The sequence below is a fragment of the Streptopelia decaocto genome (genome assembly GCF_964273445.1).
Source record: "Streptopelia decaocto genome assembly, chromosome: Z".
Taxonomy (NCBI): Eukaryota; Metazoa; Chordata; class Aves; order Columbiformes; family Columbidae; genus Streptopelia; species Streptopelia decaocto.
In genome coordinates, this window is record NC_138657.1 from 31,241,446 (window position 1) to 31,269,311 (window position 27,866).

Below are 27,866 nucleotides of genomic sequence, written 5' to 3' on the forward strand. Positions count from 1 at the left end.
CATAAGGGCAGCAAAGTGTAATTTTCATTCTCTGATTTGAAAGACAGGTAATAGTAAGGAGGAAAAAAATGTTCAAAGTAAGTTGCCACTGAGGTATAAGGCTTTTTTTTTTTAGAGTATTGTTTCATTCTTTCCATAATAATCTAAAAGATAAGAACATCTAACACATTTCTGTAACAGAGAAATTCCACAAAACTACAGGTACACATAATCACTAATATAAACATTAGAAACAGTACATGGAAACTCAAGACAGTCTATGTATGTGGAGTTCCGTAAAGTCGCACATAGCAACAAAATAAGCTGCTACTTGGGAAATAGAAACACAAGTTAATATCCCCGAGATAAAGCAATTTAGCGTAATTGACCTCAATAAAAAGCATGCAAATAGCAGGAAGGTTACTCCTGGAAGAGACACAATGCTTAGATCTGTGCTTCTAACAGATTATTAACCCCCAAAATAAAAGGAGTATTCTGCCAGGTGTAGAAATGTATCACCATTTCCAAGCAATGAAGTATAAGTTCCTTATCAGCAGTTCTCTAAAATCTCCACATGCGACTACGTCTGTAATAGTATCTTAACATCTGCACAGCACTTGATACTAGCTGGAAGGATGTCAGTGAAATACAACAAACATGAACACAAAGCTGCAGAAACCAACTGGTCTGCAGAAGCTAGCTAATATATATAGCTTCACTTAACACCAAGAGGACCTGAAACACAGTATTTTTAAAACACATTAAGGTTTTAATACCAAGAATGTAGAGGAACAACCAAACTAAGTGGAAACAGTAGAAAGCAAATAATGGAGCAGGAATGTAGGCTGAGCAACAGGAAAACATGATGAATTTCTACAACGATACAGAACATTAATACAAGTTCAAACTTATTAGGAAATACTCTTCTGGGCGAAGTCTTGCATTATTTGAGAAACAGCGTCTCATCCATTTCTACTGCCTACCAAATGGAAAGGGTGCAAAACAGTTACGTAGTCTCGTGTTATTTTTTAAAAATATTTTCTATACCATAAGCCTAAATAAGCCAAGAAACTTGAACAAATTTTGTCTCCCTATACCACCATAATATACGGCCTCCAGCATGAGACGTTGGTATAGCACTGGTGAAGCCACATCAATTTTCAAGTGTGTTTTGCTTCGGGAAAGTAACTGGTCTTAACTATTCTGAAAATGCTACTGTGCTCAGGCACTGGAGCACCAGAGGCAGAAAGGACTGGGACAGCAATAGCTGCCGAGCGCTTCCACCCTCACTGCAGCTACAGCAAAGGTGCTTCTGTTTGTGCCTGCACCAGCCTGAACACGCACACAGACACACAAATGCCCCCAAACACGGGTACCCGGCAGCCCTTTTATCTTAAGAAGGAAAACACCTGGCGAACAGAGAATGTCAGTCACTAAATACGTTATTGTTGTATCAAAACTGACAAACCCAGCAGCAGAGCTACTTTAGAAGGATGATAAAATAAGTTAAATGAAGCAAAAAGACACTGAAAACTGAGTACAAAGGACTGGAAGGAAGCCCCCATGTGGTAAACAATATCCATTGCTTCAAAATAGTGCATTCCAGAACCAAAGTCATTATTAACAGGCAGATCAATAGTTTAATGCCATTAAGAGCATATCTGATATCAATCCTGAAGACTATTCAGGCTACACTGATAAGTGCAAATGTTTTAGCTAAATTCTGTCTTCATGCTGGCATGGGCCAAGCCATTTCACCATTTACAATTTTCACCTCAAAATCATATTTCATATTTCAACCACAAATCTCTACTGAAGTACAAAACAAGTTATAAATTTTAAAGGCTAAAATTCAATGTAGTCAACTGTATCAGTTATTATTATAATCTAACTTTTACGTAAAGTTCACGAGATTTTTAATATTTTTCATTATTTGCAGTATATTACACAAAAGGGTACACTAAGGCACACAGCTAAAGACATCCCAAAATTATAATACATCCCAGATTATAATACTCCTCATGAAGAAAACCTCGCTGTTTAACCTGATCATTGCGTACACTTCCCACTTCAACACTTACTTGAAAATTTCATTAACAATTCTGAAAATGGCAGGATGGCTTGCTGCTTGTGGCTGTTGACAAACAAATGGAAGAAAATTAGTCATTAATAGGAAACGACTCAGCTGCCACTGTATAATTTACAGCTTAACTCAAGGATGGTCTTACACTGCACTGCACTTATTAAACTGTAAATCTCAGATCAACTCTTACTAAACCCTCAGATTTTCTGAGGATTAGATTCTTCAAACTAACTATGTCAGGGTCATGGAAGGAGATCCAGAGCGATACCAAGCAGCATAAACAGTTGATAAATGCAAACACCTGGGCTCCCAAACTGTTTATGCCAACAATCACTAAAAATACTAAAGGCAGCAGATAGAAAGAACAGGTTATTGCATGCAATTGCTGGAGGCAAGAGACAGCAAACAGATTTACAAAATGTTTTTCTCTCCTTTTCACAGATAAACCCTTTTGGATATACTTGGAGAGTCTTGCTACATCTTCGAAATTAAATTCCAGAAATCAAATCTATCGCTCCTGTCTTTAAGAGTACCACACACATTTTGGTCCAAAACATTTTCTGACATATTGTTGTCTTCTGTGAGTTTCAGAGTTGCTAGAATGAGCTAAATATCACAGTGCATCAAAATGTTTTTTTTTTAATTTTTTTTTAATCATGCTACCACACAACAGACTGTTTTAAGAAACTTGTTGCGTTAAGCAAGCAGTAGTAAACACACTGCTTTCTAATCCCATATTCTTAAATTCTAAGATTTATTAGGCTTTTATTGAGCACTAAGAACGAAAAACTACTTGTGCATTCCTCAAACTATATTTGCCTAAGTTAAAAAACAAATCCATGCTTTGCGTTTCTGAAGTTAGCATCTAAAGATTTGATAAGCCTATAGTTCTTGAACAAGCTAGAGTAATTCATGTTTAATAAAATGTACTCTATAAACTTCAGGATGCATGGAAGAAATAGCTTTTATGAATGACACTTCTTGCAACGGCTTTAAATGCCTGACACACTATTCCAAAGAAAACTTTAATGCATTTGTTTCAAGTTAAAAAGTACCAAACAGAATAGATTTTTTTTTTCCTTTTTAATTGCACAGGCAGAATGAGGACTTGACTGTATGTGGTTCCTACATGATAATTTCAGAAAATAGAAAACCTTTAAAACAAACTGTCTAGAAAAGCTCCTTGTTTGTCACAGTTGTCTTTGCCATACTGAAAATATTAGGTGACACCTCATTTTCATGTTTTAGCACACTCTGTCACAGGGCTGTAGGTAAGCTGTTATATTGAATGTATGCCATCTAGTGTTTGAGAGTATTTACAGCTGGTCGTTTGGCCGTGGGAAGAACAGGACGCATCTTGGTGCAAACCTGGTCTCCAAACTTCCACTGCCACAGGGAGAAAACAAACAAACAAAAAAACCCCCAACCCAAACAAACAACAAACAACTGGCTGGATGAAACAAAAAAGAAACATTTTCATCTCTTTCTAAAAAAAGGAAAACTTGGACTAGATGATCTCCAGATGTGCCTCCCAACCCCAACCATTCTGCAACTCTGAGAAAACAGTGACAAGTGATAAGTATGCTTTTCAGGCAGATGGGCTAAACGGTTGAATTCAGCCATTTCTCCACTGTCATTTCAGACACTCCACCTACTTATGCATACGTACTTCTGTGATGATGTACTAACCCACTGTTCCTTGAGACAGGTTGGGTATAAATTTGAAAGGGTCCATCGGCACATCACCACACGTATCGCAATCAAATCATAGTTCTTTTGAACAAGACCAAAATAAATGTGCTGTATGCAACAATTAAAAACTCTCCACCCTGCCAGACAGCAGCAATCTAAAGTACGCACTACAAGAAAACACAGTTAATAGGTCCCAGTACTTTACACTGCTGAAATCAATATGAATTTCATCACTGGTGTTCAAAATGGAAAACAAAAACAAAACAAAATGCCACTGTTATCTAATGCCACAAGAGTCTGATCAATGGACTGCATGGAATTAATTTGCAAGCACTCAAGATAAGAATGCTATCATAGTGCAAAACTCTCCAAGGCAATTTGAAGCTGTACCTGTTGTGCAGCAGGAATAGAGCAGGCAGGACAATTCTGCTGTGGGCAGCAGCAATTCTGGACTTTGGGAGAACTTACCAGTTTCAGGAGGGATTCTCATAAGGTTTTCATGTTGTTGACATTATCTATGTTTTTTTTTTTTTTCCAAAATGAAAAGGCATTTTACATTTTAATAATCTTGTCTGTGTCTATGCAATATTTTTTACAGAAAGATCAGCCAACAAAACATACTTTCTACCAGAAGCTTGTTCCATCAGCCGTAAAACATGCACAGTACATACAGCACAACACACACTAAACCAGAAAGATCCCAACACAGGGAACTGGAACTCCATGTGTGGTACCATGGTTACATATTTTAAGAATGTCTGCTTTCTGCAGGAAAAACAAAAACAAAACCACCAGCGCACCACGCCACAAAAACACTGGGATTTTTGAAAGAAATAAAATACAAAAAATATACATTAACATAGAGTATTACATACACGAATTCTATAGAACTACACTACTTCTGTATCTATATTATTAGAGAGAAGAATCCTAAACAGCTGGTTTATCATACAAAGCTAGAACTGAATAAAGAGATAAGAAAAATATATTTATATCTACAGGATGAAAGTACATGGCACAAAGAGGAACAGACTAATAATTACATACAGTGTTTTATTCACATCTTAGAATGTTCTGTAACAACTGCAAAAGTAAAGATGGGGAAACAAATTCTGCCCAAGATCACACAGCAATGAATCTGAGGTGGTAACACCACAAATACCAGTTCTCTTGACTTCTAGACTCACATGCAATTAATTGGGCACAACACTTCTACATCTAACTTTAAGAAATTGCTACACTGCTGTAATTCAAATTTTGTCTGTATTTCCAAATTCTGTATTCACCTGTATTCCTGAATTTTACATTAACCAGTGAAAAACAAGAAGTGTCCCTTTATTTTTTTCTTATACCAAGTGCAAAATGTATTTTTATTTTGAAGTATACACTTGTTTTGAAAGCACAAACATCTTTTTAGAGAGGCTTAAAAATTTCCTGAATTCATCAACATTATGAATAAATTACTGTGTACCATTTCAGAAATGTTACCGTAACAACAAATGTTTTGATGTCAGGCAATACTGAGGGAACTAATTGTAACTTTGCTGGAGCATATTATGAGAAGGAAAAAATATCTTCTCACTTTCCCTGTCTATCCTTGTTCCTTTCTCCTTCATTAATGCCTATTTCATTAGCACAGCTCCTAGTGAAAGGTGAGTGTGGATCCAGCCAGACCCAATACTTGGGGATAAGGCAGAGCAAGAGGGCAATGCAAGGACAAGGGAAACAGAGTTTTGTCTCATTATTCCACTGTTTATTACCATATCCATAAGGCAAACAAAGGTCACATCCTACAAATACCATAATCCATCTGCCAAAATATGCATATCCATATTCCTAAATAAATATTCAAATGTCTTTACTGTCTTTCCAAGAGTGATCATACTGTTGGAATCAAAGTGCTGACTGATCCAATGTCACACAAGTATCTTTACAGTACCATGTATAAGTTGTACAAAATATCACTACGCATTTTAGAATACAGTTTCTGGATCAATTATTTTCCTTTTTTACTGCCTCTGTGAAGCTTCTCTTCCTGTTGTTTTTAACTGGTATTCTATCGCCCATTCATGCACCCTCCCTCTTATCAATGCCCATCAATCAGCAATATGCGTCTTCCAGCTACTCTCTATGCCTCCTTGCCCACATTATGTCCTCTCTAAACCATCATTCAAAGCAGCTGCACTGGTCTTTCCACTCTGTGGAGATATTATGATGAAAGCAGGAAGTCTTTGTAGCAGAGGCAAGTTAAGGACAAAAGTGTGCTAGCACAGTGATGTTCCAGTCTTTTCAGGGATGAGAATGTGCAGACAAGGTAAATATGGACATTGTTAATAAACAACAATAAACTAATTATTAAAACAAGTATTTTGCTTCTTTTCATAGACAACCTAGATTTTTTTTTTCATCAGTCACATTGTGGTACCATATATTGTATTCTATTCACAGTATATATGATACAGAAAACTTAGACACAGGCCTTGGATATAGCCTTGTTTTCTGGATTACCCAGATCCCCAGATGACACATGAAGTGCTGTTAATGCCAAGCATTTATGAGATTTGCAAGTACTAGAACAGATCCTCAAAACAGAAATTTGCAGATTCAATTAAAAAGGAAGAATATCTAAAGGTATCATTCTTTTCGTGTCTAAAATACATACCCTGTAAGCCACTTCATAGGCTGAAAATAAGACACCACATGTCGTTTTTTAGTTCTATCCTTTTAATGAAATATATAATTTAAGTGCATAGCACACGTGCTGTTTCACACTATAATTAACAATTAAATTTTCATTTTGTGTTGCAAACTAGCTCATTATTTTGGAAAAGGTATTGTTTTCTCATACGACAGATGTATGATATGTGTAATGCTGTGTAACACAGCATTGAAAACAAACTTTAATTACAGTTTAGAAAATGTTTTGTACTAAGAATTCTGTTCAGGTTTGCAAACAAAACCAAGTAACTAATCAGTCCATAATAATCTATAAGGATTGCCAATGGTTTAGTCTGCTAAATATCCAAGGGCACAGAGACTGAAGTGAAAACATTCAAACCTCCTTGGCCAAAGTTTATAATTTTTTTTAAGACAGAGGCAGGTACTCGGCACCCTCAGCAGTCAGATTCTCATCTCTTCACCCATTCTTAATCCCTGGATAAAACCTTTTTTCTCTTCTACCAGTTCAGTGTAAAAACTAAAAATTTAGTTACATTTGTAAGACTCAAAATTTACCTTTGCATTAGCAAGTTATATGCCACATGACAGCCCCAACCCTCAAATATGTTGATGTATTTGAAAACTCTCTGTCACTTCTCAGCATGGAAGAGCAGCATCAACTGTACTAGCTGTTGCACATACCAGTAACAAGTCTTTCATGACACAAGCCACTTCTTCCAGTGAATTCATCTGAACAGAAACCAGTTGGTCTAAAAGATATAATGTGGCTTTTTCAAGGCTTGGTAAGTGACGAAGCCAGAGGCTGAAGACCGCAGATTCAGAGAGGGAGATCTTCTTCCTGGTTTGGATAGAAAAACACCATTTTCCCTGTGAAACTGAGACAAAAATGTACCAACAAAAAAGAAACAAGGTAGAGGTAGGTAAGTCTTCACCCCACCAACGCTGACCAGAGTCTATCCAATAAAAGATGGATGGTTAAGAAGGTAGTTATCTCTTCATGTAAAGCTGTCAGCTATAACCCAGCTGAAGTATAGCATTGTATCACTAGGAAATAAAAGGCACAGTTTATTTTGAGACAACACTGTAATTTGTGTGGACCAGCACAAATCAAAACATGCTAACGTAACCACCCAAGAAGAAGAGATATCACAGCACAAAACATCATATTAAAAAACCTAAAATTGGGCTGGACAGTACACACAAATTAAAGCTACTGATAAAAAAGAAAAATATCATCAGATTTAACACTATTTTAGGACCTATTTTCAATGTATTTATTTTACTGTACAATTATTTAAATAGCAGCCTTCAGAATTCTGATTTCCATTGAAAAGCTGTATTTTTTTCCATTCAAAACTATGTAATAGCTTAATTTAAAAGTGTGTATCTGTAGACAAGAAACATACCAAAGTACATAGAATCTCAAAATTCTAAAGCAATGCTCAGTTTCAAGATGCTGTTTGATTAAGTGTCACTATTAAAGAACATACGCACATTAGAGTAAATTAAGACAAGAGATTACTTAATTTTGCCACAATACTACTTTTGTTATTTTTGTGGTAGCAGGGTGGATATTACAGATATTGTGACAGGAAAATAAATCTAATAAGTGTACATAGAGGTGTTCCAACTCTGATACTTAAGAACCATATCGGATGTGAACTGTAGTTATTATCCTTCTGCAACTAAACTTGCAGATGGTCCCCCTGGGAAAATGCAGAGGTCTGTGAAGCACTGCAAATCCCAGTATTTAGTAACCTGATTTCTTGAAGCAGGCTTCACCCGTGTTCAGAAGGAAAAAAAAGCGTTCAGAACACAATGACAGTGTTAGGGAACACAGAATTCAATTCTTAAAGTGGGGAAAGAGAAATACAAGCACCTTCATGTTAAGATCACATGGACTTCAGCGACAGAATACCATGCAAAGCATGTGTGAACCTACATCTTCTCTCAGGGAAATCACACACTTTTGTCAAGGGCCCTGCAAGAACCACTTAATCAAGGGCCATCTGAACTGAATTGTTTTTGCTCACTGTGATAAACAAGTAGCCCAAAAGTTAAGCAAAGGGATGTTAATTTCAGTCATAAGAACCTTTTATGACCATTGAAAGGATACAGACTCATATTATGAAGCAGCAAAAGTATGTATGTCATGATGGACTTGCTCATTGGCTCACAGACACCAGTATAGACCATCCATGCTGAACCTGCTCTGAAAGTTTTCCAAAGCATGTTACTGCTTGTGGAACATGTCCAGTCTGAAGCCATGAAAGATGGACAAGTGAAGGATAAGTCTCTCATTTTGGGACATATCATTCACTACAGACCTTCACATTCCCTTTTCACTTGTTTTCTTCAGCTTCTAGTAGTATGTGTACAAATTAGAAACTGTGTTTTGCCATTATTTTTGCTGGAGCCCTCAGTGGAGAAATATAACAGTCTTCATTGGAACATCCCAGAAATTATGATGTTAGAGAACAGAGGAAGGAATTAAAACGTTGATTAAAAATAAGACAAATGGATAATTGAGGTCAAGTGTTCACAAAGGACCTTTTCTAGTATTAAAAAAAAAAAAAATCTTTGCCTGGCATAACTAAACTTGCTGATGCTCAGCTTCACTCAGCTGTTTTTTATCCATAAATTGATTTTATCAAAACAGCGGTTTTAGTGTCAGCAAAACAAGCAAAGTTATATTTCACAAGTTGCTCCAATCAGACTCATTAAAAATAATCTGCTGAAAATCAGGAGAATTTAAAATCTTGAGAAACAATTTCACAGAAAAAAAAAAAAAAAGGAGAAATGTGGAACCACTCAAACATAAGGATTTATCTTGTGCACGGAAAAATAAAGATGGCGCTCAAAATGTCAAGTGAGAAACGTTGATACACTTACATGAAATGTAAATAATATTGCAAAGAAAAGTGACCATATCTTTCACAAAATCCCTAAAATCTACTGAAAACTCCAACCTCCATTTCAGAGAAAAGGTGGGACAAAGTTGCAGGCAATATTTAAAGCTATTTTGCCAAAATTTGTACATCAGCAATTTAAAATTCTGCTTTGGCCTACAACCTTAGCTCTCTTATTCAACTGCAAGGGAAATATTTTACTAGAATGCAGATGTACAGTGCATTCAGCATACAAACCCAGAAAAAAAACATTTAATTGAATTAATAGTCTTTACGAAAAAAACCCATAAAAATCATACAGACCATGCTACTTACTTTAAAAAGGCATCATTCACAGCCTCCAGAAATTCTGAACTGAGAATTTCTTTTGATGCACCTCCATGGTAAAGAAGGAGAGATTCCACCAATGGAGTTAGATCAGGCAAAGTAATGAGAGGGAGACAGAAAAGGGACACAGCATTCAGACGACTGGCTGAAACTCTGAGGGAAAAATAAATAGAGTTCATATTTCAGAAAAATCAAAACTTTAATTTCTAAGCTGATAAGTTAAAAGAAGATTAAATTTATTACAGAAGGTTAAATGTAAGAGATGCATACCTAACTGCAGAAAAAATATTTACTGGAATGACTGTTGACATGTCATTACATATTGCCTTAAGGAGAAGTCAGATGAAAATTTTGATACATTAGTGCTCAAGGCAAATCACGGTATTAACCCAATTCTGAAGTGCAGCCAGTTGTGTCTACTCAGCAATCACACCCTTCCTATCAGGGAATGCTTTGTCTTTCCAAGGATCAGCAAAGCATAGGTAAGGAAGACTACAGATTGACAGCTCCCATGTAAGTTTACTAGACCCTCCCAAGAGACCACACAGCTGCTTTTAAGGCCTCCTATTATTGACAGGTGACCTGCATTTCAACGTCATGGCAAAGCTAAAAATTACACAGTGAAAAGGCTTGATATAAAAAATAGTGACAACAGTACAATTAGGCAAATGTATTCCCTTTCTTATGATCACAGATTTTGGCTTAATTACTCAGATTTAGGTAATATGGATTAAGAAGGTGATTATTCTCACTGACTACACCTAGACATGTAGAAACATCCCACACAATGTCGCAAGGTGATTATTAGCATCTCCTGATGATCTGGATATGAGATCTGCACAGAGAGCATCACAATTTCCTTCCCACTTACTTTCTCAGACTTTCATCCTTAGAAAATCAGGCCAAGGAAGCACTTAAATGGTGGAAGAACGTGTTTGGGTATATTTAAAATAGTTGAGTATGAAACACACAGTATTGGCACAGTACTGTTTGGTACCAGATCAAGGAAACAACAGAAGGAAAACAAGATGTTCTTTAAATAGGCATCAACAAATTTTAGCACTAATAACAAGTGCAAAGTAACTACTATTCTGTCATATTAAACTATCACTCACACAAACGGAAAAAAAAATCCTTTGGGGTTTTTTTTATAGTAACTTGCAGTTAACTTTGGTTATAAGGACACATGTGGCAGCCAGTTATGATTATGAAGTTCATAAAGTTCAACAAGGCCAAATGCAAGGTCCTGCACCTGGGTTGGGGCAACCCCCAGTATCCATACAGGTTGAGTGATGAAGGGATTGAGAGCAGCCCTGCTGAGAAGGCCTTGGGGCCACTGGTGGATGACAGGTTGGACATGAGCTGGCAATATGCACTTGCAGCCCAGAAGGCCAGTTATATCTTGGGCTGCATCAAAAGGAGCGTGGCCAGCAGGTTGAGGGAAGTGATTATACCACAGTGTGCCCAGGTGGCCAAAAGGCCAGCAGCATCCTGGCTTGTATCAGGAATAGTGTAGCCAGCAGGACTAGGGAAGCGATCGTGCCCGTGTACTCAGCACTGGTGAGGCCACACCTCGAATCCTGTGTTCAGTTTTGCACCCCTCACTACAAGAAAGACATTGAGGTGCTGGAGAGAGTTCAGAGAAGGGAAATGGAGCTGGTGAAAGGTCGGGAGCAGCTGAGGGAACTGGTGCTGTTTAGCCTGGAGAAGAGGAGGCTGAGGGGAGACATTGCTGTCTACAACTAACTGAAAGGAGGTTGTAGTGAGGAGGGTGTTGGTCTCTTCTCCCAAGCAGCAAATGATAAAACAAGAGGAAATGGCCTCAAGTTGTGCCAGGAGAGGTTTAAGTTGGATATGAGGAAAAAATTCTTCATGGAAAGGGTTGTCAGGCATTGGAACAGGCTGCCCAAGGAAGTGGTGAAGTCACCATCCCTGGAGGTGTTTAAAAGGCATTTAGATGAGGTTCGGAGGGACATGGTTTAGTGCCTGAGGCAGGTTAACAGTTGGACTCTAGGACCGTGAGGAGTCTCTTCCAACCAAAATTTTCTATGATTCTGCTCTGCTTTGTTGAGACCCCGCCCGGAGTACCGCACCCAGCTCTGGAGCCCTCAGTACAGGAAAATTTGGACCTTTTGGAGAGGGTCCAGAGGAGGGCCACCAAGATTATCAGCAAATTGGCACAGCTTTCTTTTGAGAATGGGCTGAGAAAGTTGGGTTTGTTCAGCCTGGAGAAGAGAAGGCTCCAGGGAAACCTTATTACAGCCTTTCAATATACAGAGGGGATTCTAAGAAAAACTGAGAGAAACTTTTTAGTGACAGGACAAGGAGCAACAGTTTTAAACCAAAAGAGGGTAGATTTAGATTAGATATAATGAAGAAATTCTTCACCCATGTGGGTAGTGAGGCACTGGAACAGGCTGCCCAGAGAAGTTGTGAATGCCCTATCCCTGGAAATGTTCAAGACCAGGTTGGATGGAGCTTTGTGCAACCTGGTCTATTGGAAGGCCCATGGCAGGTGGGTTGGAACTAGATGATCATTAAGGTCCCCATCCAACCCAAATCATTCTATGACTCTCAAGTTAAGTACAAACTCCTACGTGAAGCACAACTCAACAAGCTTGTCTGCATCTGAAATCATCTACACACATATCCTAAACTATCCAGCTGAGGCCAAAGTTGTCCAAGACTGTAAAAAGGTCATCATTGAACTATAATGATCAAAACTAGAATATACAAAACGATGTTTAGATAACACATACCTCCCCTGGATGTTAAGTTCACTGAACTGATTTCCTCTGAGTTCTGTTACTAAAGAAAAGACCATCTGTCAAATAAAATAAAATAAATTACACATACTGCAAACAAGCAGACATTAGTTGCAGTTCTCTGTGTGACTGACACACTGTGGAGGTTAATAACTTTCTCTGTCCACTCAGCTTGATTTTTTAATTTTCTTAATTATTGGTGCCAAACTAAAGTTTCCAGATTATTGAATACACTATGCTGCAAAACTTTTTTGAATACACATTATATACCTTCCACACTTGAAAACTAAGAAGCTATTTATTTTAGCTCTACTTCCTTATGAGTTAAGACAAAACTTTCAGAAGAGCACTACAAATAATTTTTATATGCTTTATCTAATTTAAGTCAACATATTATGAAATATTATTCCCATTATTTTTATACATTAAATGAAAAAGACACTTTTCCTAAGATTTAGGGCTCATCTACCATTTTAAATGCAATACTTATCGTCAGAGACAACATTCCAAAAGCTATATTCTAATACACAAAATAATCTATATAAACTTCATAGTAAAAAAAAAATGACAGGGCAGACATTTTTTGTTATACCACAGCAGCAACAGGAATTTTATTTTTACAAACATCTACTACAGTATAATCTAATAAAATTTTAGCTCTTTTGTCCAGAAATCTCCCACTTCATTTTTTCCCTTAAAAGGCTGTAAAAGTAACTGAGGTAAGAAAAGATAAACAAAGTTCAGTTCATGTTCCTTATAACAATGACAACTCCATGTATGTGCTTATAAATTGGTGATTTATTATTAACAAAATCTCAATCACACAAAATACTTACGTTTTTAACTAAGTGACAATAATAATCTGCAGACGTGTAGCCAAGACTTGATATGAATGCACTGGTTTCAGCTTCGCTACTTTCCCACTTAGAAGAAGAAAGCAGATGGCATAGCAAACTCTGTGAGAAATCAACAGAAGAGCAATAACAAAAAGCATTAGGCTACAACATGCTGTGTAAAAAGAACAGGCTGCTATTAAACTGCATCTGGGGTAAGAACTTTTGATCAGTTGTGGCTTTTTACACCATGTCATAGACACAGAAGAGCATACAGCTCCCATCACCCATTACAAAAACGCTGCAGCTCATACAATTAAAGGTGGGTTCACACACTACACGATTTCAATAGTTGTGCGGTGACAATAGAGCCCATCCGTGTCAACACCAGAGAGACCTTGGGTAGGTTTCAGTTCTCTGGGAGCCATTTCAGCCTGATATCGCCTGGGTAGCAGCAGTCACATTGCTACACAGCATAAAACTCAGCTGTAGTTTCGATCAGTACCATGATCAAGAAGACAAAGCATGAAGTTAACATTTAATTTTCCATATCACCCCCTCAAGAGGCTCCAGTATTTTTGACAACATTCAGGTCTGGCCTCATAATTTAATTTGCTTAATTTCCTCATTATCTTGAAAATACAATGATAAAATTTTATTCTGACATTTCATTTGCTACCTATTTCATTACAGAATGCTTTAAGTCACATTTAATAAAACCTATTTAATACATCACATAAAAATTAAAAAATCCTTTGATGACATATTCACACTAAAGTCGGACTAACACGTTTGGCAAGGTGGTTCTGCAGCACAGGACTCTGCTTTCATGCTGTACTGCAGCTCTGCTCTCTTACAGACAGATCTGACACCCCAGCACCCTCCCAACTGAACTCATTTATGAAAACTGTTGTGCAGAATGTTGAGCAGGTTTTTGCATCCTGCTGTTGTAACTAAGCAAAGGTAGTTTTATGTTGCATATCAAATAATGTTCATAATTTGTTACAGTTTTCTTTTTTTTTTTTCCTGTCCTCTGGTGCTACATGCTGATATGACAGCAACTACATTCCCCTTCAAGAGGTTCATTTCAGGGCTTTATATGTCATTGACACTCGAAGTATAAACTAAATTACCCTTTGTGTGGCAGTAAGAATAAAACCTTTTGTAACAGAGGGTCAGGATTAGGAAGCGCTGAAAAAGACCTTCATTTTAAAAAAACATAGTTACAGGAAAAGTTCAGACGAAAGCTCAGATACTTCCACGGCCTTGGGAGTTTCACTCTACATATTCTTTTTAAAAGAGGGATGTGATGAAAGATTCAAGACTGAAAAAATAAACATTGGTTAGCTCATTTTCTGCTTTCAAAAATCAAACCCAACTATTTATGCATGCTTTTGTTGAACATCCCTAAGCAGCTGCTTCAGAAGTCCTGGAATTAGATGCATTCCATGTATTCCACCTTTAATTAATGTGAGAGAGAAGATACAATCAGCAGAATCACACCAGAGGTCAAAGAAAATTCATTACTATCAAAATAAGTAACAAGCATTTTGAACACCTTATGTATTGTAATTTTGTTTGGAATTATCTTGCTACCTGGCAGTCTTATGTTAAATGTCTAAGTATCCTTTTATTTAATTGTAAACCTTTTTTACTAAATAGCCCTGAACCAGAGAAACTGCTGGTTTACTGCCACCTAGTGACCTCCCTAAAACAAAGGCAGAAGGAAAATGCTGCGGCAATACAGTTTCACGGAAGTAACTTAAGTGCAACTTTTGCATTCTTAAGAAAAAAGACATTAAAAAGTGGATTTTCAAAACGTACAAGCCCCTAAACATGGTCAAAAGTGAAAGCTAAGATCGATTAAACTGTACAATCTCCAAACACTCCTTAATCAATTTACTAATATAGAACCATATATATTTTAATTATACTTTGCAACTACAGCTAAAGTTAAGGTTTGTTTTGAGAACATTATCAGGGTTGAGACAAGCAGTTCCTACAAAGTAAGATGGTTTGCCAAGTAGAATGAGATAAGGGATAAGACTGCAAGTTGAAAACTAAATAAAGGAGGAGTTAGCAAGAACAAACCTGGGATGCCAGTTTTGCCAGAGGTAAGAATGGGACTTGAAAAGTACAGTTTGTTGGATTGCTCAGTTAAAGACTTGCAAAAAGCTTCATCAGTGAGAAAAACAAACATAAAAAGCTCTGAAAAGGATTTGACAGGTTGACATGGCAGCTGATGACAGCTAAATGAGGGAGTACCTTAAAACCCCATATATTCACCTGTAACACTACAAAATATATCTAGTGACCCTCACTCTGTAACCAGAATTGCCCCAACGATAAATCTAACCAAAAATTCGTTATGTCAGGAGTAATTTCAAAATTACTTTCCTCCCACCCTTGTGTATAGTCATAGTTAACCAATCAACAGAGTAAAGGACAGGACAAAATTACTACACATCAGCAGCCTGTGCATGGCCTGCAAAACTTTCCTGTTTGTTTTTTGTTTGTTTGTTTGCTTTTTTCATTTAGTTGGTTGGTTGGGGTTTTTTTGTTTATATTTCCTCTTCTGAGCACTTTACTACATTCATGCTAGGATTTTACAGATCACTTCAGTTATTTTTTTGGAAAACACAAAAGCTCTGAACATCCAGAAGGGGGCAAGGGAAGGAGGAATAAGGAGATACTGCAGTCAAGATGAGGTATGAGGTATGTATAAAAGAAAGGTATGTATTAAAAATGAAAAACATTTAGAATTCAGTTCTATGTCTTATATATTTCATTTTACAGATGCTATTGCCAGTGCAAAGCTTAACACATACCTACAAGCCACAAAGGTAAGAAATTTTATAACAATAGCTTAAAACATTTATCTTTTAAGATTTAAATGCTTTCTTTGGTCCAAAACATGCCCAGAAAGTTCTCCTGCTCTCTAGAAAATGTAGCTCCTTTACTACACATACATTCTGGTTGTAAGTGATAATTCTTTTGCAGATTATTGCAATATATTGCATTAATGCAATATACTGCATTAGCAGGGAGCTGTCTAAAAGAAAAATAAATACTGACAATTCACTCTTACATTAGATGAGAAGACTGTTAGATGGCTAAGGATTTGGCTAGGTGGCTGTTTCCAAAGAGCTGCAGTCAATGTCCCAGTGGACAATGTCCTGCTGCTCAGTGTCCCAGTGGAATTCAGTAACAAGTGGTGTCATTCAAGGGTACATACTGGGACCAATGCTATTTAATACCTTCATCAATGGGATTGAGCAGGACAGCAAATTTGCACATGACACCAATCTCAGTGATGCAGCTAGTACACTGGAGGGAAGGGATGCCATTCAGAGAGACCATGATGGGCTTGAGAGGTGGACCTGTGCGGAGCTCACAAAGTTCAACAAGGCCAAGTGCAAAATCCTGCATATGGGTCAGGGCAATCCCCAATATCAATGCAGACTGGGGGACAAAGGGATTGAGAGCAGCCCTGCAGAGAAGGACTTGAGGGTACTGGTGGATGAAAAACTGGACATGAGCCAGCAACATGCACTTGCAGCCCAGAAAGCCAGAAGCACTGGGACAGGCTGCCCAGAGAAGTTGTGGATGAACCATCCTTGAAAGTGTTCAAGGTCAAGTTGTATGAGGCTTTGAGCAACTTGGTCTGGTGAAAGATGTCCCTGCCCATGGCAGGAGGGACAGGTTAGATGACAGTTGAAGGTCCCTTCCAACTCATACCATCCTATAATTCTATGATTCGTGTAAGGTGAACTGTTTCTTGAAAACAAGATGCTTTCAGCTCTTGTACTGCATAATCCTCTTGTAACAGTACACTTCTGTGGAAGAACACAAATGGTGTGGAAGGGGTAGTATAATGGCCAGAAATAAAGCTTATACCTAATAACCTCCAACAAAAGAGAAGTATTTAATTCACATGAGTTTTCCGGTCACTTACCAGGAAGCTGAATAAGGCAAATTCAGTAGTTGTGAGAAACCAAATTTTCCAGTTACAACATGGAAAGATAAAACAAGCAAACCATTCCAAGAGATAATCTCTAAAGAGAAAACTGACTGAGGACAAAAAGATCATCAGGTAGTTATTTTCCTATGATATTTGTCGATCCTTTTTCATACTTGATTATCAAAAATACAGTGTAAGTCATGAATGGCTAGTTTTTAACTAAATGGCAGTGAAACTGTTGTTTTTACCTCAAGCCTCAAAGTTCACAATGTTTAAATTCCAGTAATTTTCAGATCTAAAGGGATTGTATCAGTAGTTATTTTGGATCTTACTGCAGAACTTCGTTAGAATCAGTTTAAGATCAAGTGTAAAATGTTTTCTTATATGTTAGTTTCTCCTTTCTCTTTTGAAGTCAACTGTTTCAGAAAAATATAACAGAGAAATCTAGGAGTTTCCAGGAGACTTCCTCACAGAGGTTCTTACAGGATGCTGTACAAATACTCAAAACTAATAATAGATTCCATTATTGCATTATAAAGCTCCCCCAAAGCATTTTGGAAAAGAAAAAACATAACATTTTAGGTAGCAACAGTGTAGATATCTAGGGTCAGGGAGATCAGTAATTTGAAACTAATGACTTTTAAGGAATCACTTCAAACCCAATAGAAGGTATTCAAGAACATGATGAGAAAGTTGTCAATCTAAGTGCACTCTGTATAGATGATCTCAGTCATGAATCCTACCTGACTCCAACAAAGCATGTATTTGAGATCTATATAATCATCATTTTTTTTCTGGCAGTAAATCAGTTAATACTCACTGTCTCTAATCCATTAATGCCATATTCTACAAGCCAGAGAAAAGGATGAGTCTGTGGCAGAAGTGCTGTATTCAGGAAAAATAACAAGACGTTATGATTCAGGAAACTGAACAGCAGTCAGGAATACCGTGATAGCAGAAATTATTTCTTTCTTCATTTTGCTCACCATTGATTAAGTAGGAATCAAGAAATAAACCACCTTGGTTCCAGTTGCAAGAGAACACTTCCATCCTTATGGTCTTGTATTAAAGTTCTAGAACATAATCCCTTTCAGTCTGAAATTAAATGAATGAATTTTCATAAAGCACTCACAATGACCAACTTCCTTGAACAACTTTGCCTGTGGCTTTATTTTATTGATGCAATTTATACTGAGTAATATCCTAGGTAACAGGCTGGATCATTGGGCTGAGGCCAATTGTATGAGGTTCAACAAGGCCAAGTGCTGGGTCCTATGCTTGGGTCAAAACAACCCCAGGCAGCGCTACAGGCTTGGGGAAGCATGGCTGGAAAGCTGCTTGGGGGAAAAGGATCTAGGGGTGTTGATTGACAGCAGTGTGCCCAGGTGGCCAAGAAGGCCAGCAGCATCCTGGCTTGTATCAGGGAAGCGATCGTCCCCCTGTACTCAGCACTGGTGAGGCCCCACCTTGAATCCTGTGTTCAGTTTTGGGCCCTTCACTACAGGAAAGACATTAAGGTGCTGGAGAGAGTTCAGAGAAGGGCAATGAAGCTGGTGAAGGGTCTGGAGCACAAGTTTAATGAGGAGCGGCTGAGGGATCTGGGGCTGTTTAGGCTGCAGAAAAGGAGGCTGAGGGGAGACCTTATCACTGTCTACAACTACCTGAAATGAGGTTGTAACATGGAGGGTGTTGGTCTCTTCTCCCAAGTAGCAAGTGATAGGACAAGAAGAAATGGCCTCAAGCTGTGCCAAGGGAGGTTTAGGTTGCATATGAAGAAAAATTTGTTCATGGAAAGAGTTGTCAAGCATTGGAACAGGCTGCCCAGGGAAGTGGTTGAGTCACCATCCCTGAAGGTGTTTAAAAGACATATAGATGAGATTTTTAGGGACATGTTTTAGAGGTGGACTTGGCAGTGTTAGGTTAACAGTTAGACTCAATGATCGTAAAGGTCTTTTCCAACCAAAAGATTCTATAATTCTGTCCATTGCTGCTGTAACATTTCTAATATATTTAACAGGCAGATAATCCTAGGAGCATTTGCATGAAGACATAAAATAATTTACTTTATCATTGTAAACACAGTGTTTCATTTTTACCAGGTTTTGTGGTGGAAGATGCTTTATTTAATATTTACTTCTTTGATTTCCAGATTGGTTTTAAGGCAGTCCCTTACTAATTCACTCAAGGAAAGCGTAGGGAAGGAGGACAGACTTGTAACTGAAGACTTCTGAGAATGCAAATCGTGAGAACAAGTCCGCCAGTATCTAAAGAGGACTAAGCAAATGAAAAACATTTCCTACGTATCACTTTTCAGTTAAGCTACGCCAACTCTTTTGATACTCCTCTGTAGGTAATGAAGGCCGATTTCCATGTGCTAAGGGATTTGGTGAGTTACTCCATGAAGTTTATTTCTTAGAGACAGCCATCACTTGGAGCAGAGGTATCTATTTTCCTGGAGCAGAATCTGCCTCTCCACTGAGATAAGCAGCACAGCACCAGGCAGATACCAACTCAGATAGTGTCCTTAACTCCAGCAAGGGGGATGAGATGCTTTAGTCTACTGATATTGCCTTTACTAAACAGGGATCCAAAAGCTCTGAAGACTTTTCCCCCTTTTTGTAATAGGAAATATCTTCCTGCTTATGTCAATATGGAAAAATATAGAAGCTTGAATCAAAGGCACCGTTACCTTTGAAATTTTACATCAACACAGAAATAGCACTTGGTTTTTGTGTAGCAACTCTGCTGGAACTTATGACATGGTTTCAAAGACATTCCAATGGAATCAAATAAACCAATTTGTTTCTGAAAATTTCTCAACACATTTCTCCCAAGTTTTCATGATTCTTAATGTCCTCAGAAGCAGATGTAAAAATCAACAGGGGTGACATATTTTGAAGAGAGGAGATGGACAGTTTCACTGGGCTGAGTCATTCAAAACATACTGATTAGGATTTCCCAGTGACACTACAGGGATCTTTTTGCCAACTTAGATGAGTCGATCAAAGTGACAGGTAGAGCGGGATGGAACAGAAAGACCTATCATTTATTCTAAAGGACACTTCTCTTTAGTCTATTCTCCTTGAAACACAGAGTGTCATTATTTTTTCAGAAGAGATTATTAATGACATTTTGCTGAAAATGATGATCTATGTGAACACGTTGGAATTTGTACAACACAGATATCCAAGGGTAAAGTTCTGAAATCTGTTCATATAACAGGTTTATTTCTGACCTTTCCATATGCTTCAAAGGGAGCCAGATTTCCTCAGTTCTGCTAAGAAAACACAGGTATAATAAGAAAAACTAAATCTTATTCAGAGAAAGCATTACAAGTGCTATTTCCTCTTCACATTTTATCAGATTTTGGAACGACTATTTCTTGTATAGCAACGATTTCAAGAGTCTGTATATCAGTTTTGTTCTTAGGTGTTACCCATATAGTCAGATGCCCAATTGCTTTCAACACAGGTCTAGAAGCTGAGAAATCATATTATATTTTCAACCTGGCTTTAAAGATACTTCAAAACCATGTAATCAATTACAGCTTTAAGGATAAGTTAGATAACACAATTTCCAATCATTACTAAAAAAAAAAATGCTATAGAATAGGTACTATTTCTCTCTTTAAATTGGTAGGATTCTAATATCCCAAAGTACTTCCTAAATTATTTAAATAGAGTCCTCAGGAAGCAAGGTATGCACACTGCTCCAATTTAAACGTAAACTAATTTGTTTGCTAGCTTTCAGCAGCTCAGTGCAAACCAAATTCCCCCAGATATTTACTAGCAATGTTTTCTTAAAAATGTTTCCTGAAGCCCTAAAAGTTTTAGTGTGTCCCACACCTTCTAGATTAGGTTATGAACAATAAAACACAAATAGGTCTGGTATTTTTAGAACCTTTTTTACTACAAAATAAAGGAGTGAGTTCTGGAGAATCGTAGTGGCTCAGTCTGTCAATGACAAGGCAGCATGCTCATTCAGAGACTGTTCCAACAGCAACTGTTTATGAAACCAATCCTTTGAGCAGGATGCTGACATTACACAATTCATATTATTTCCACACACTTATCTGATCATAACAAGGTCTGTGATTTTTAATTTTGCTTACAAGACCTCTTGCTCACTTGCTCCTTAGTTTCATTCAAAGTTTTCCGCAAACCAAAAGCAAAATGTAAAAGACAATAAGGTAGTAAAACATCATTGAGATTTAAACATAATGTCACTTTCAAAGTGCTGTTTTACTCTAAACAATTCTGTTTTCTCAACATTTTATAAAAATCTCAGTGTATAAACATATATGGCATGTGTTTGTCAAAAATTTAATTATTATCAGTATGTGAGAGTATTTTATAACCTAGTAAAAAAACCCAACACACTACTTAACAATAACCTATTCAAATTTTTCAATTTCTGCTTTAAAATTGAAATTGTTTAGAACATTTCAAATAGACAAAATGTTATATTACGCACACACATATATTTCAATAATTAGCTAGTCTGTGCACCCTCCCACTCTACGAAACTAAGTCTATTCCAGTAACCACTCAGATATTAGGCAAAAAAAATCACTTGAGTTTTAACTGAACTTTAAGAAAGCTTAGAATATTCAGTAATTTACTGGATCTGGACCAAAGTGCCTAAGTACACGGTGGAGAGGGGTTTTCTTCCCACATTTCTTTCTGACATTTAATGTCAGGAAGGTTTTTTTTGTTTCAGCACAGTTTATGGATACACATTCTTTGCATGTATGAGATGGTTTTCATTAGCTAAATTCTATACCAGCACACTAAATAAAACTGTTGGCCACAAGCACATGTTCAGGATTTATTGGAGCTTCTCATTTTTCACCTTATTCACTTGGAATGACAATCTGACATCTGCCCACATCTAAATCTCCATTGATAACCATGAAACACTAGTTGACAGTAAACAAATTATTCTGCTAAACAGTCATAAAGAGACAAGGGTCTTGTCATTTAAGCATGTGATCAAGTTACAGAAAATCTACAGATAAATGACTAGACTGAGTTAATATTACTTCATAGTTAAAAAAAAATAGCCAGGAATAATATTATTCCTTCACAAAATTAATGCTGCCAGATGCATAGACTTCATTGCTTTTCATATATTCCCAGACAGGAAAACATAGATTCTATTAAGTTCTCCACATCGTACCTGATGCAATGGAGCCCTCCATCCTGTCCTGTTCTCGAAGCATGAAAGCAGGTTCACCTTCAGCCAGTGTTTGCAGTAAACCTGCTCAAGTGCTCTTATGTAAGGCCAACTGCCTTAACTTTGCTTCCACAACTGTAATTCCAATATGCTTTTTAATAAAAGTAATAACAGCAGAAATATACAAAAGAACCATGAAAACCTACTAGAAAAACTTAACTGAAAAAAAAAACCTCAAAAACTCATTCAGATGCTTTTTCTTAGAAATTAATGTATGCTGTGGATTGTGTTTATCTTGCAGATACATGTAGCTCATGAAAAAGACTAGGCTTATATTCTATGTTTCTTAAAACGGAAGAAAAATGTTACATACTTCCATATAAATCAAAATAAGCCTGATTCTGGGAGGGGCAGGGGGAGCCACGCCACTGTTCCCTCAACAATTCAAGCTCAGTTAACTTCTGTGAAACTAGTATAGGAAAAACATGTTGCACTACTACTGTGGCTAAGACCACACAACTTCTTAATGGATGAGTTCCAAAGCCTAAGCTCCATCTGCAAATCACTAACAAAACCCTTGGAAATCATAAGAAAGAAGCTAAAGAATTGTGGGGCTGGCAAGCTTTGCGTCTAGTCTTGGCCTCAGACAGGAAAAGTAGTTTCAAATCTCCTTCTCTTTTCTTTCTCCTCTGTCTTCAAGAAACACCCACCTAGAAAGTGCTAGTACGCTTTGTGTTAGAAAAGTGGAGACTTTTGCTGCTGAAATTAAACACACATTTACACTAACTTACAAAAGGAAATTAAATAACTTTACCAGAGTCAACTGTAAATCTTCTTTTTTTTTTTTTTTTTTTTTTTTTTTTAAAAGCCCTCTGGTTTACATAGCCAGAGATTTAGAATTCATTTCCCTCTTCCCTCCACAACTTTCAAAAGTCAAAATGCAAGATTCCCACAGAAGAATTTCTTAAATCAACAAAACAATTATGTGGAAAAGAAGGATGAATAAACTTAAGTTTAGAAAGATCAGATTTATTATAAAATTATTTTACTTTTAGTTTAAATTTGTGAGTTCATTTATTTATAGGAAAAAAGATAATCCCAAACTTACACTTTTTTCAATAAATGTATGTGCCCAGTGTCAGATTTCTACACATCCAATAGGTACATGTTGCAAATACCCAAAGATCACCTAACCTAGGATGATATTCAAAAGAAACTACTTTCAATCACTTGGTTTTAGACTTCATATGTATCAAGCTGTTAAGAGTTTAAGGGGAGAAAAATGTTCACTGACCCTTTTAGCAAAAAAAACTTAAAACACAACTATAATGGTGATGCAACAACTGCTGGTCACTAATTACATTAGGTTGGGCAAAAATATCTAATGACAGTAGAATTTCTTCAACTACAGACCTCTTTCTGTTTGTTAGTAACAAATCACTACTCTTTACTAGAGCCACATGGCGGTACGAAAGTGCTCTGAGAAATGTCAGCTGGCCAGCAAATTGTGACACTCACTGTTAAGCAGCCTTGCAAGAAAGCAGAATCCTTAGTTTCTCATTTGTTCTTTGAGATACTTAGCTTTTGTTTATTTTGGCCCAGAAAGCAATAAATTATTTATGTTCACGTTAGCTTGGCATTGTTAAAGAATTATCTATTTGGAAAAGATGAAGAGAGGTCTATTTCCCCACAGCCTGTTCTTACTATCATACTATTTTTAACCAGAAAAATATGGTAATATTTGCAAACACTGCAAATTCACTTACGTCCTACCAATGCAATTATCTATAGGTGACTAGAGAAGGTCCAAATCATCTTAGAAATTTGATTTACAAAGGGTTAGTGAGAAGGCTAACAACTTAGAAGTATGATCTTCAATAGGTTAGAAATGACCAAGAACTCCCTCAGGTTGACTTTTCAAAAACTGACAGAACAACAACAACAACAACAACATATTGTAAGTGAACTCAGTAAAACTTTGGGATAATAAGCATCAAAAATGGATTATGTGCTGTGTATGAAAACTCATCTTTTTTTAAATGTTCTCTCAGTACATTAAAGCATCCCCAGTCTCTTCTTCTATGAACATCTCTTAACATCTTCAAACACCCTCCCATCCTTTAGGAATAAAATTGTTTTAGAACACATTATATTAGAATTCTTGAAAACATACTATTGCTGTATCAGCTACTTATTCATCTTTGATTCATCCATCAATTCCAATTTGCACAGCAATCTTCCCCCTCCCCCAGAAGCAACCCACTCTAACCACAGCTAAGAATCTTACTTTTTAACCTACCAGAGGCAGAGCCGTTTATTAGCAAGCTTATTAGCAAGGCAAATACATCAAATCATAAGCAAGTATTGCTGGGAGGAGTCTATGTCCCTGGATGTGTACCCAGCATAGTCACACAGACTCCAACAGCTGGTACAGCTGAACAAAAATGTTAAACAATGGTTCCGAAATCTCTCCATCTGTGGGCCACATATTTTGTGTATGCACAGGACACACAGGCCAGGGCAGGAATTCAGAGGGCCAGCAGCTATGAGGAGCCTGCTTCCCTTTCCAGGTTGGTACCTGAGACACAACCAAATTGCACAAAGGACTGAGAAGAGTGCCTTTATCTCTCATTACTCCCTCTGGACACATGGCATAACAAGTAGACTTGTTTTTCAAAACTGATTTTTAATTTAAAAGTTGAAAGGTTCCGTATCACATTAGGAGTTCACTAAGTCATTGGGACCTAACTAATGATGTTGGATCTTGAAAGTGTGCATGTATCTCATTCAATAATCTTTTGTCTTCTGTTTTGATTCAAAGGAAAATTCACTTTCAACTATCAGTTGCCCAGTGAAAGTTAAGATGCTTCTCTCAAGCTCATTTACATACTTAGTTCCACATATGCTTAAATACAATGTAAAAACTCATGTATCAAAATGTATCCTTTCATGACCATATGATAGATATATGATATATAGAGAGCGATATATGTGAGATATATATATATACACATATATATAGATATATGATAGATATGTGATAGAATTACAGTATCTGTCCTCAACTGCAGCTCATTTACATAGTCCAAAAAAGCCTGTAAATGCTGTGTAAGTATTTGCATGACACCAAGTTTAGCCATTTAAATCTATTTCATTAAACTCAATACTCCAGATGAGTATATGGCAAACATTACAGAGGTGAAATCAGCAAAAAAAAGTTCCTCTTCATTTTGCTTGTAGGAAAAGTACTGTGCTAATGGCTAGAGGGACAGTAAAACATTTTAGAGAAACAGTAAAACAACACTGAGCATCAAAGCATAAAAAACTGGAAGAATGAAAACAACAAAAAGAAAGGCTTTTAAAAAAAGGATTAAACGTTATACAGCACTTAATGTAAGTGCAGAGGTTACTTCTTATTGCCAAAAAACAACAAAACATTCAGGTTTTAATGTAACATCTATTTTAACAAAAACAAAACACCAAAACCAAACAAACAAATCCACAACTTTTTGAAGAGTCTATATACGTTACATTATATACTATTTACTTCAAGCGGAACTGATTTGGTAGGAAGTGTGACCTGTGTGGTTACAGCTGACAGAAGCAAGCAGCCAAACAGAGGAGTGAAGCTATACTTTCTCAAAATTAAAAAAACCCTGGAAGTCTGTGGAATGCTGTTTACTCCAGCTCTGTTTTACAACCACTGCTGCAGGGAAAATAGATTCACTGAAATGTTTGCAGCTCGTGGCCACCCACACAATGGGAAGCATGGTGATTAAAGAGCGTGCTACATTCTCATATCTGCCAGCAAAGTCTGCTCCATGCTCTAAGTATACTTGCACATGTCTTATAATGTACTGCATCTGTTGTAGCAACTGCCCTTATTTGGTCCAACAAGAAAACCATTGAACAAGAATGGTAAGTTACTTGTAATGTGCACAAATGGCTCGAAAACTGGATAGTTTAAATACTTCAAAGTTTACAAAAACATTTTGCCTTATTGAGCACTGCCAGTGCCATAGTGAAACCAGATCTACCACTGAAACATTTACTTTAGCCTCCTTACCAAAAGATATAGTCTGACACACAACCCTTTCACCCCACATCTTTATAGTGAGCCAAGTCACTGGTTTAGACCTTTAAAGCACAAAAACTAGGTGAATTGTGTACGAGACATGCATCTAGAGAGCACTAAAACGTTACAGTTCCGTCTGTCACTTTTTTAAGTGATTGCACACATTGAACATTTCTGATGACCCAATGATTTAAGTGCATTATAACCTCCCTTTCCCTTTAAGAATGTAATAGTGACTTTGAAAACAATAAGCTCTGAACACCAAAATAAGTAGCAGTCCTCTTAGCAAAAAATTTTATTTCAGATTCCGATCTCTGCAATATGTATTTAGAAAGTTCAAAACTTGTACTCCATGAATTCTCCTGATGTTGTCTGGTGCTCTATCACACAAAATTAAGCAGTATAACACTGTTGTTGGAAGCACAACACATCGCTGCTATTGCACCCTTCCACATCAAATTTATGATGCAGTCCCTACCATTTCAACAATTTTGCCAGGAGTTCACTGCACAGATGTTCCTGTGAAAAGCACAGATTGTCTACTGGTTATGAAGTGTTACACTCACCAGTGTGCCACTGCCAGGCAAAGGAGGGAAGAAGGATGTACCAAATGCAAGGTTGAATGCAAAAAAATCAAGGAGTGGGTAAAAACCCATTCATCTCCACCCACTCCAGACCGCTTCCACAGGAAATGTATTTAGAGTCTCTTTGATTTTAAACTTTGATTAGATGCTAGGGTAAATTCCACATATAGTGACAGAGGAAAACTGCCACAAAGATTCACAAAGGACCATGGAAAAATACAGAAAAAAATATTAGGAAAAGTATAAACAAGAAATACGTCAATCACCATCAGATGTCTTTCATCTGATGGAATGCACTTCAGTCTTTGCAGTGATCAAAGTTCCTGATGATTACTTGCACAGGTTAGAGAAGAACGGTAACTCCTCTTTTCCAAACACACCAAAAGAGCCATAAGATCCCTAAAACCGCAAGAGTGAGTCTCAGAAAGTGATTAAGTAACTTTGAATTACTTTGGCCTCCAGGAGACTTAGCATTTTCCATTTCTCTCTTGGACACATGCCTCCTGGAACACAGACCTTTCACTTCCCACAACTGCTAGGAAAAACTAGATCCCCTGCTCCATGTCTCCCCTTCCCTCTTAAACTGGTATTCCCTTCTAATTATTCTGTATTTTACCTATGGTAAAATGTTGTAACGATACTAAGATAAAAAATAGTTTAAAGAGACTAGTTATTTATCTTAATCTGAATATTAATAAAAATAGTGTTCTCCCCTTAGAAGGAGGAAACAACAAAGTTTCAAATGTATTTGCAATAAAACTGTGCTAAAACCTGTGCTCCATGAAACATTCTTTCTCCTCTAAC

The 27,866-nt window shown here is 37.1% G+C and overlaps 1 protein-coding gene across 3 annotated transcripts in view; it reads right to left on the reverse strand.

The window, feature by feature from the left end:
• FANCC (FA complementation group C) overlaps positions 1-27,866 on the reverse strand; it is an 83,375-nt gene that overhangs the window by 17,962 nt on the left and 37,547 nt on the right. For all 3 annotated transcript variants that reach the window (XM_082075736.1, XM_082075734.1, XM_082075735.1), the window contains exons 5-9: positions 13,271-13,390; positions 12,429-12,493; positions 9,658-9,822; positions 7,115-7,271; positions 2,061-2,113 (exon numbers count right to left, since the gene is read on the reverse strand). In XM_082075736.1, coding sequence (XP_081931862.1) covers positions 2,061-2,113; positions 7,115-7,271; positions 9,658-9,822; positions 12,429-12,493; positions 13,271-13,390 — 560 coding nt within the window. The remainder of the gene's footprint in view (positions 1-2,060; positions 2,114-7,114; positions 7,272-9,657; positions 9,823-12,428; positions 12,494-13,270; positions 13,391-27,866) is intronic.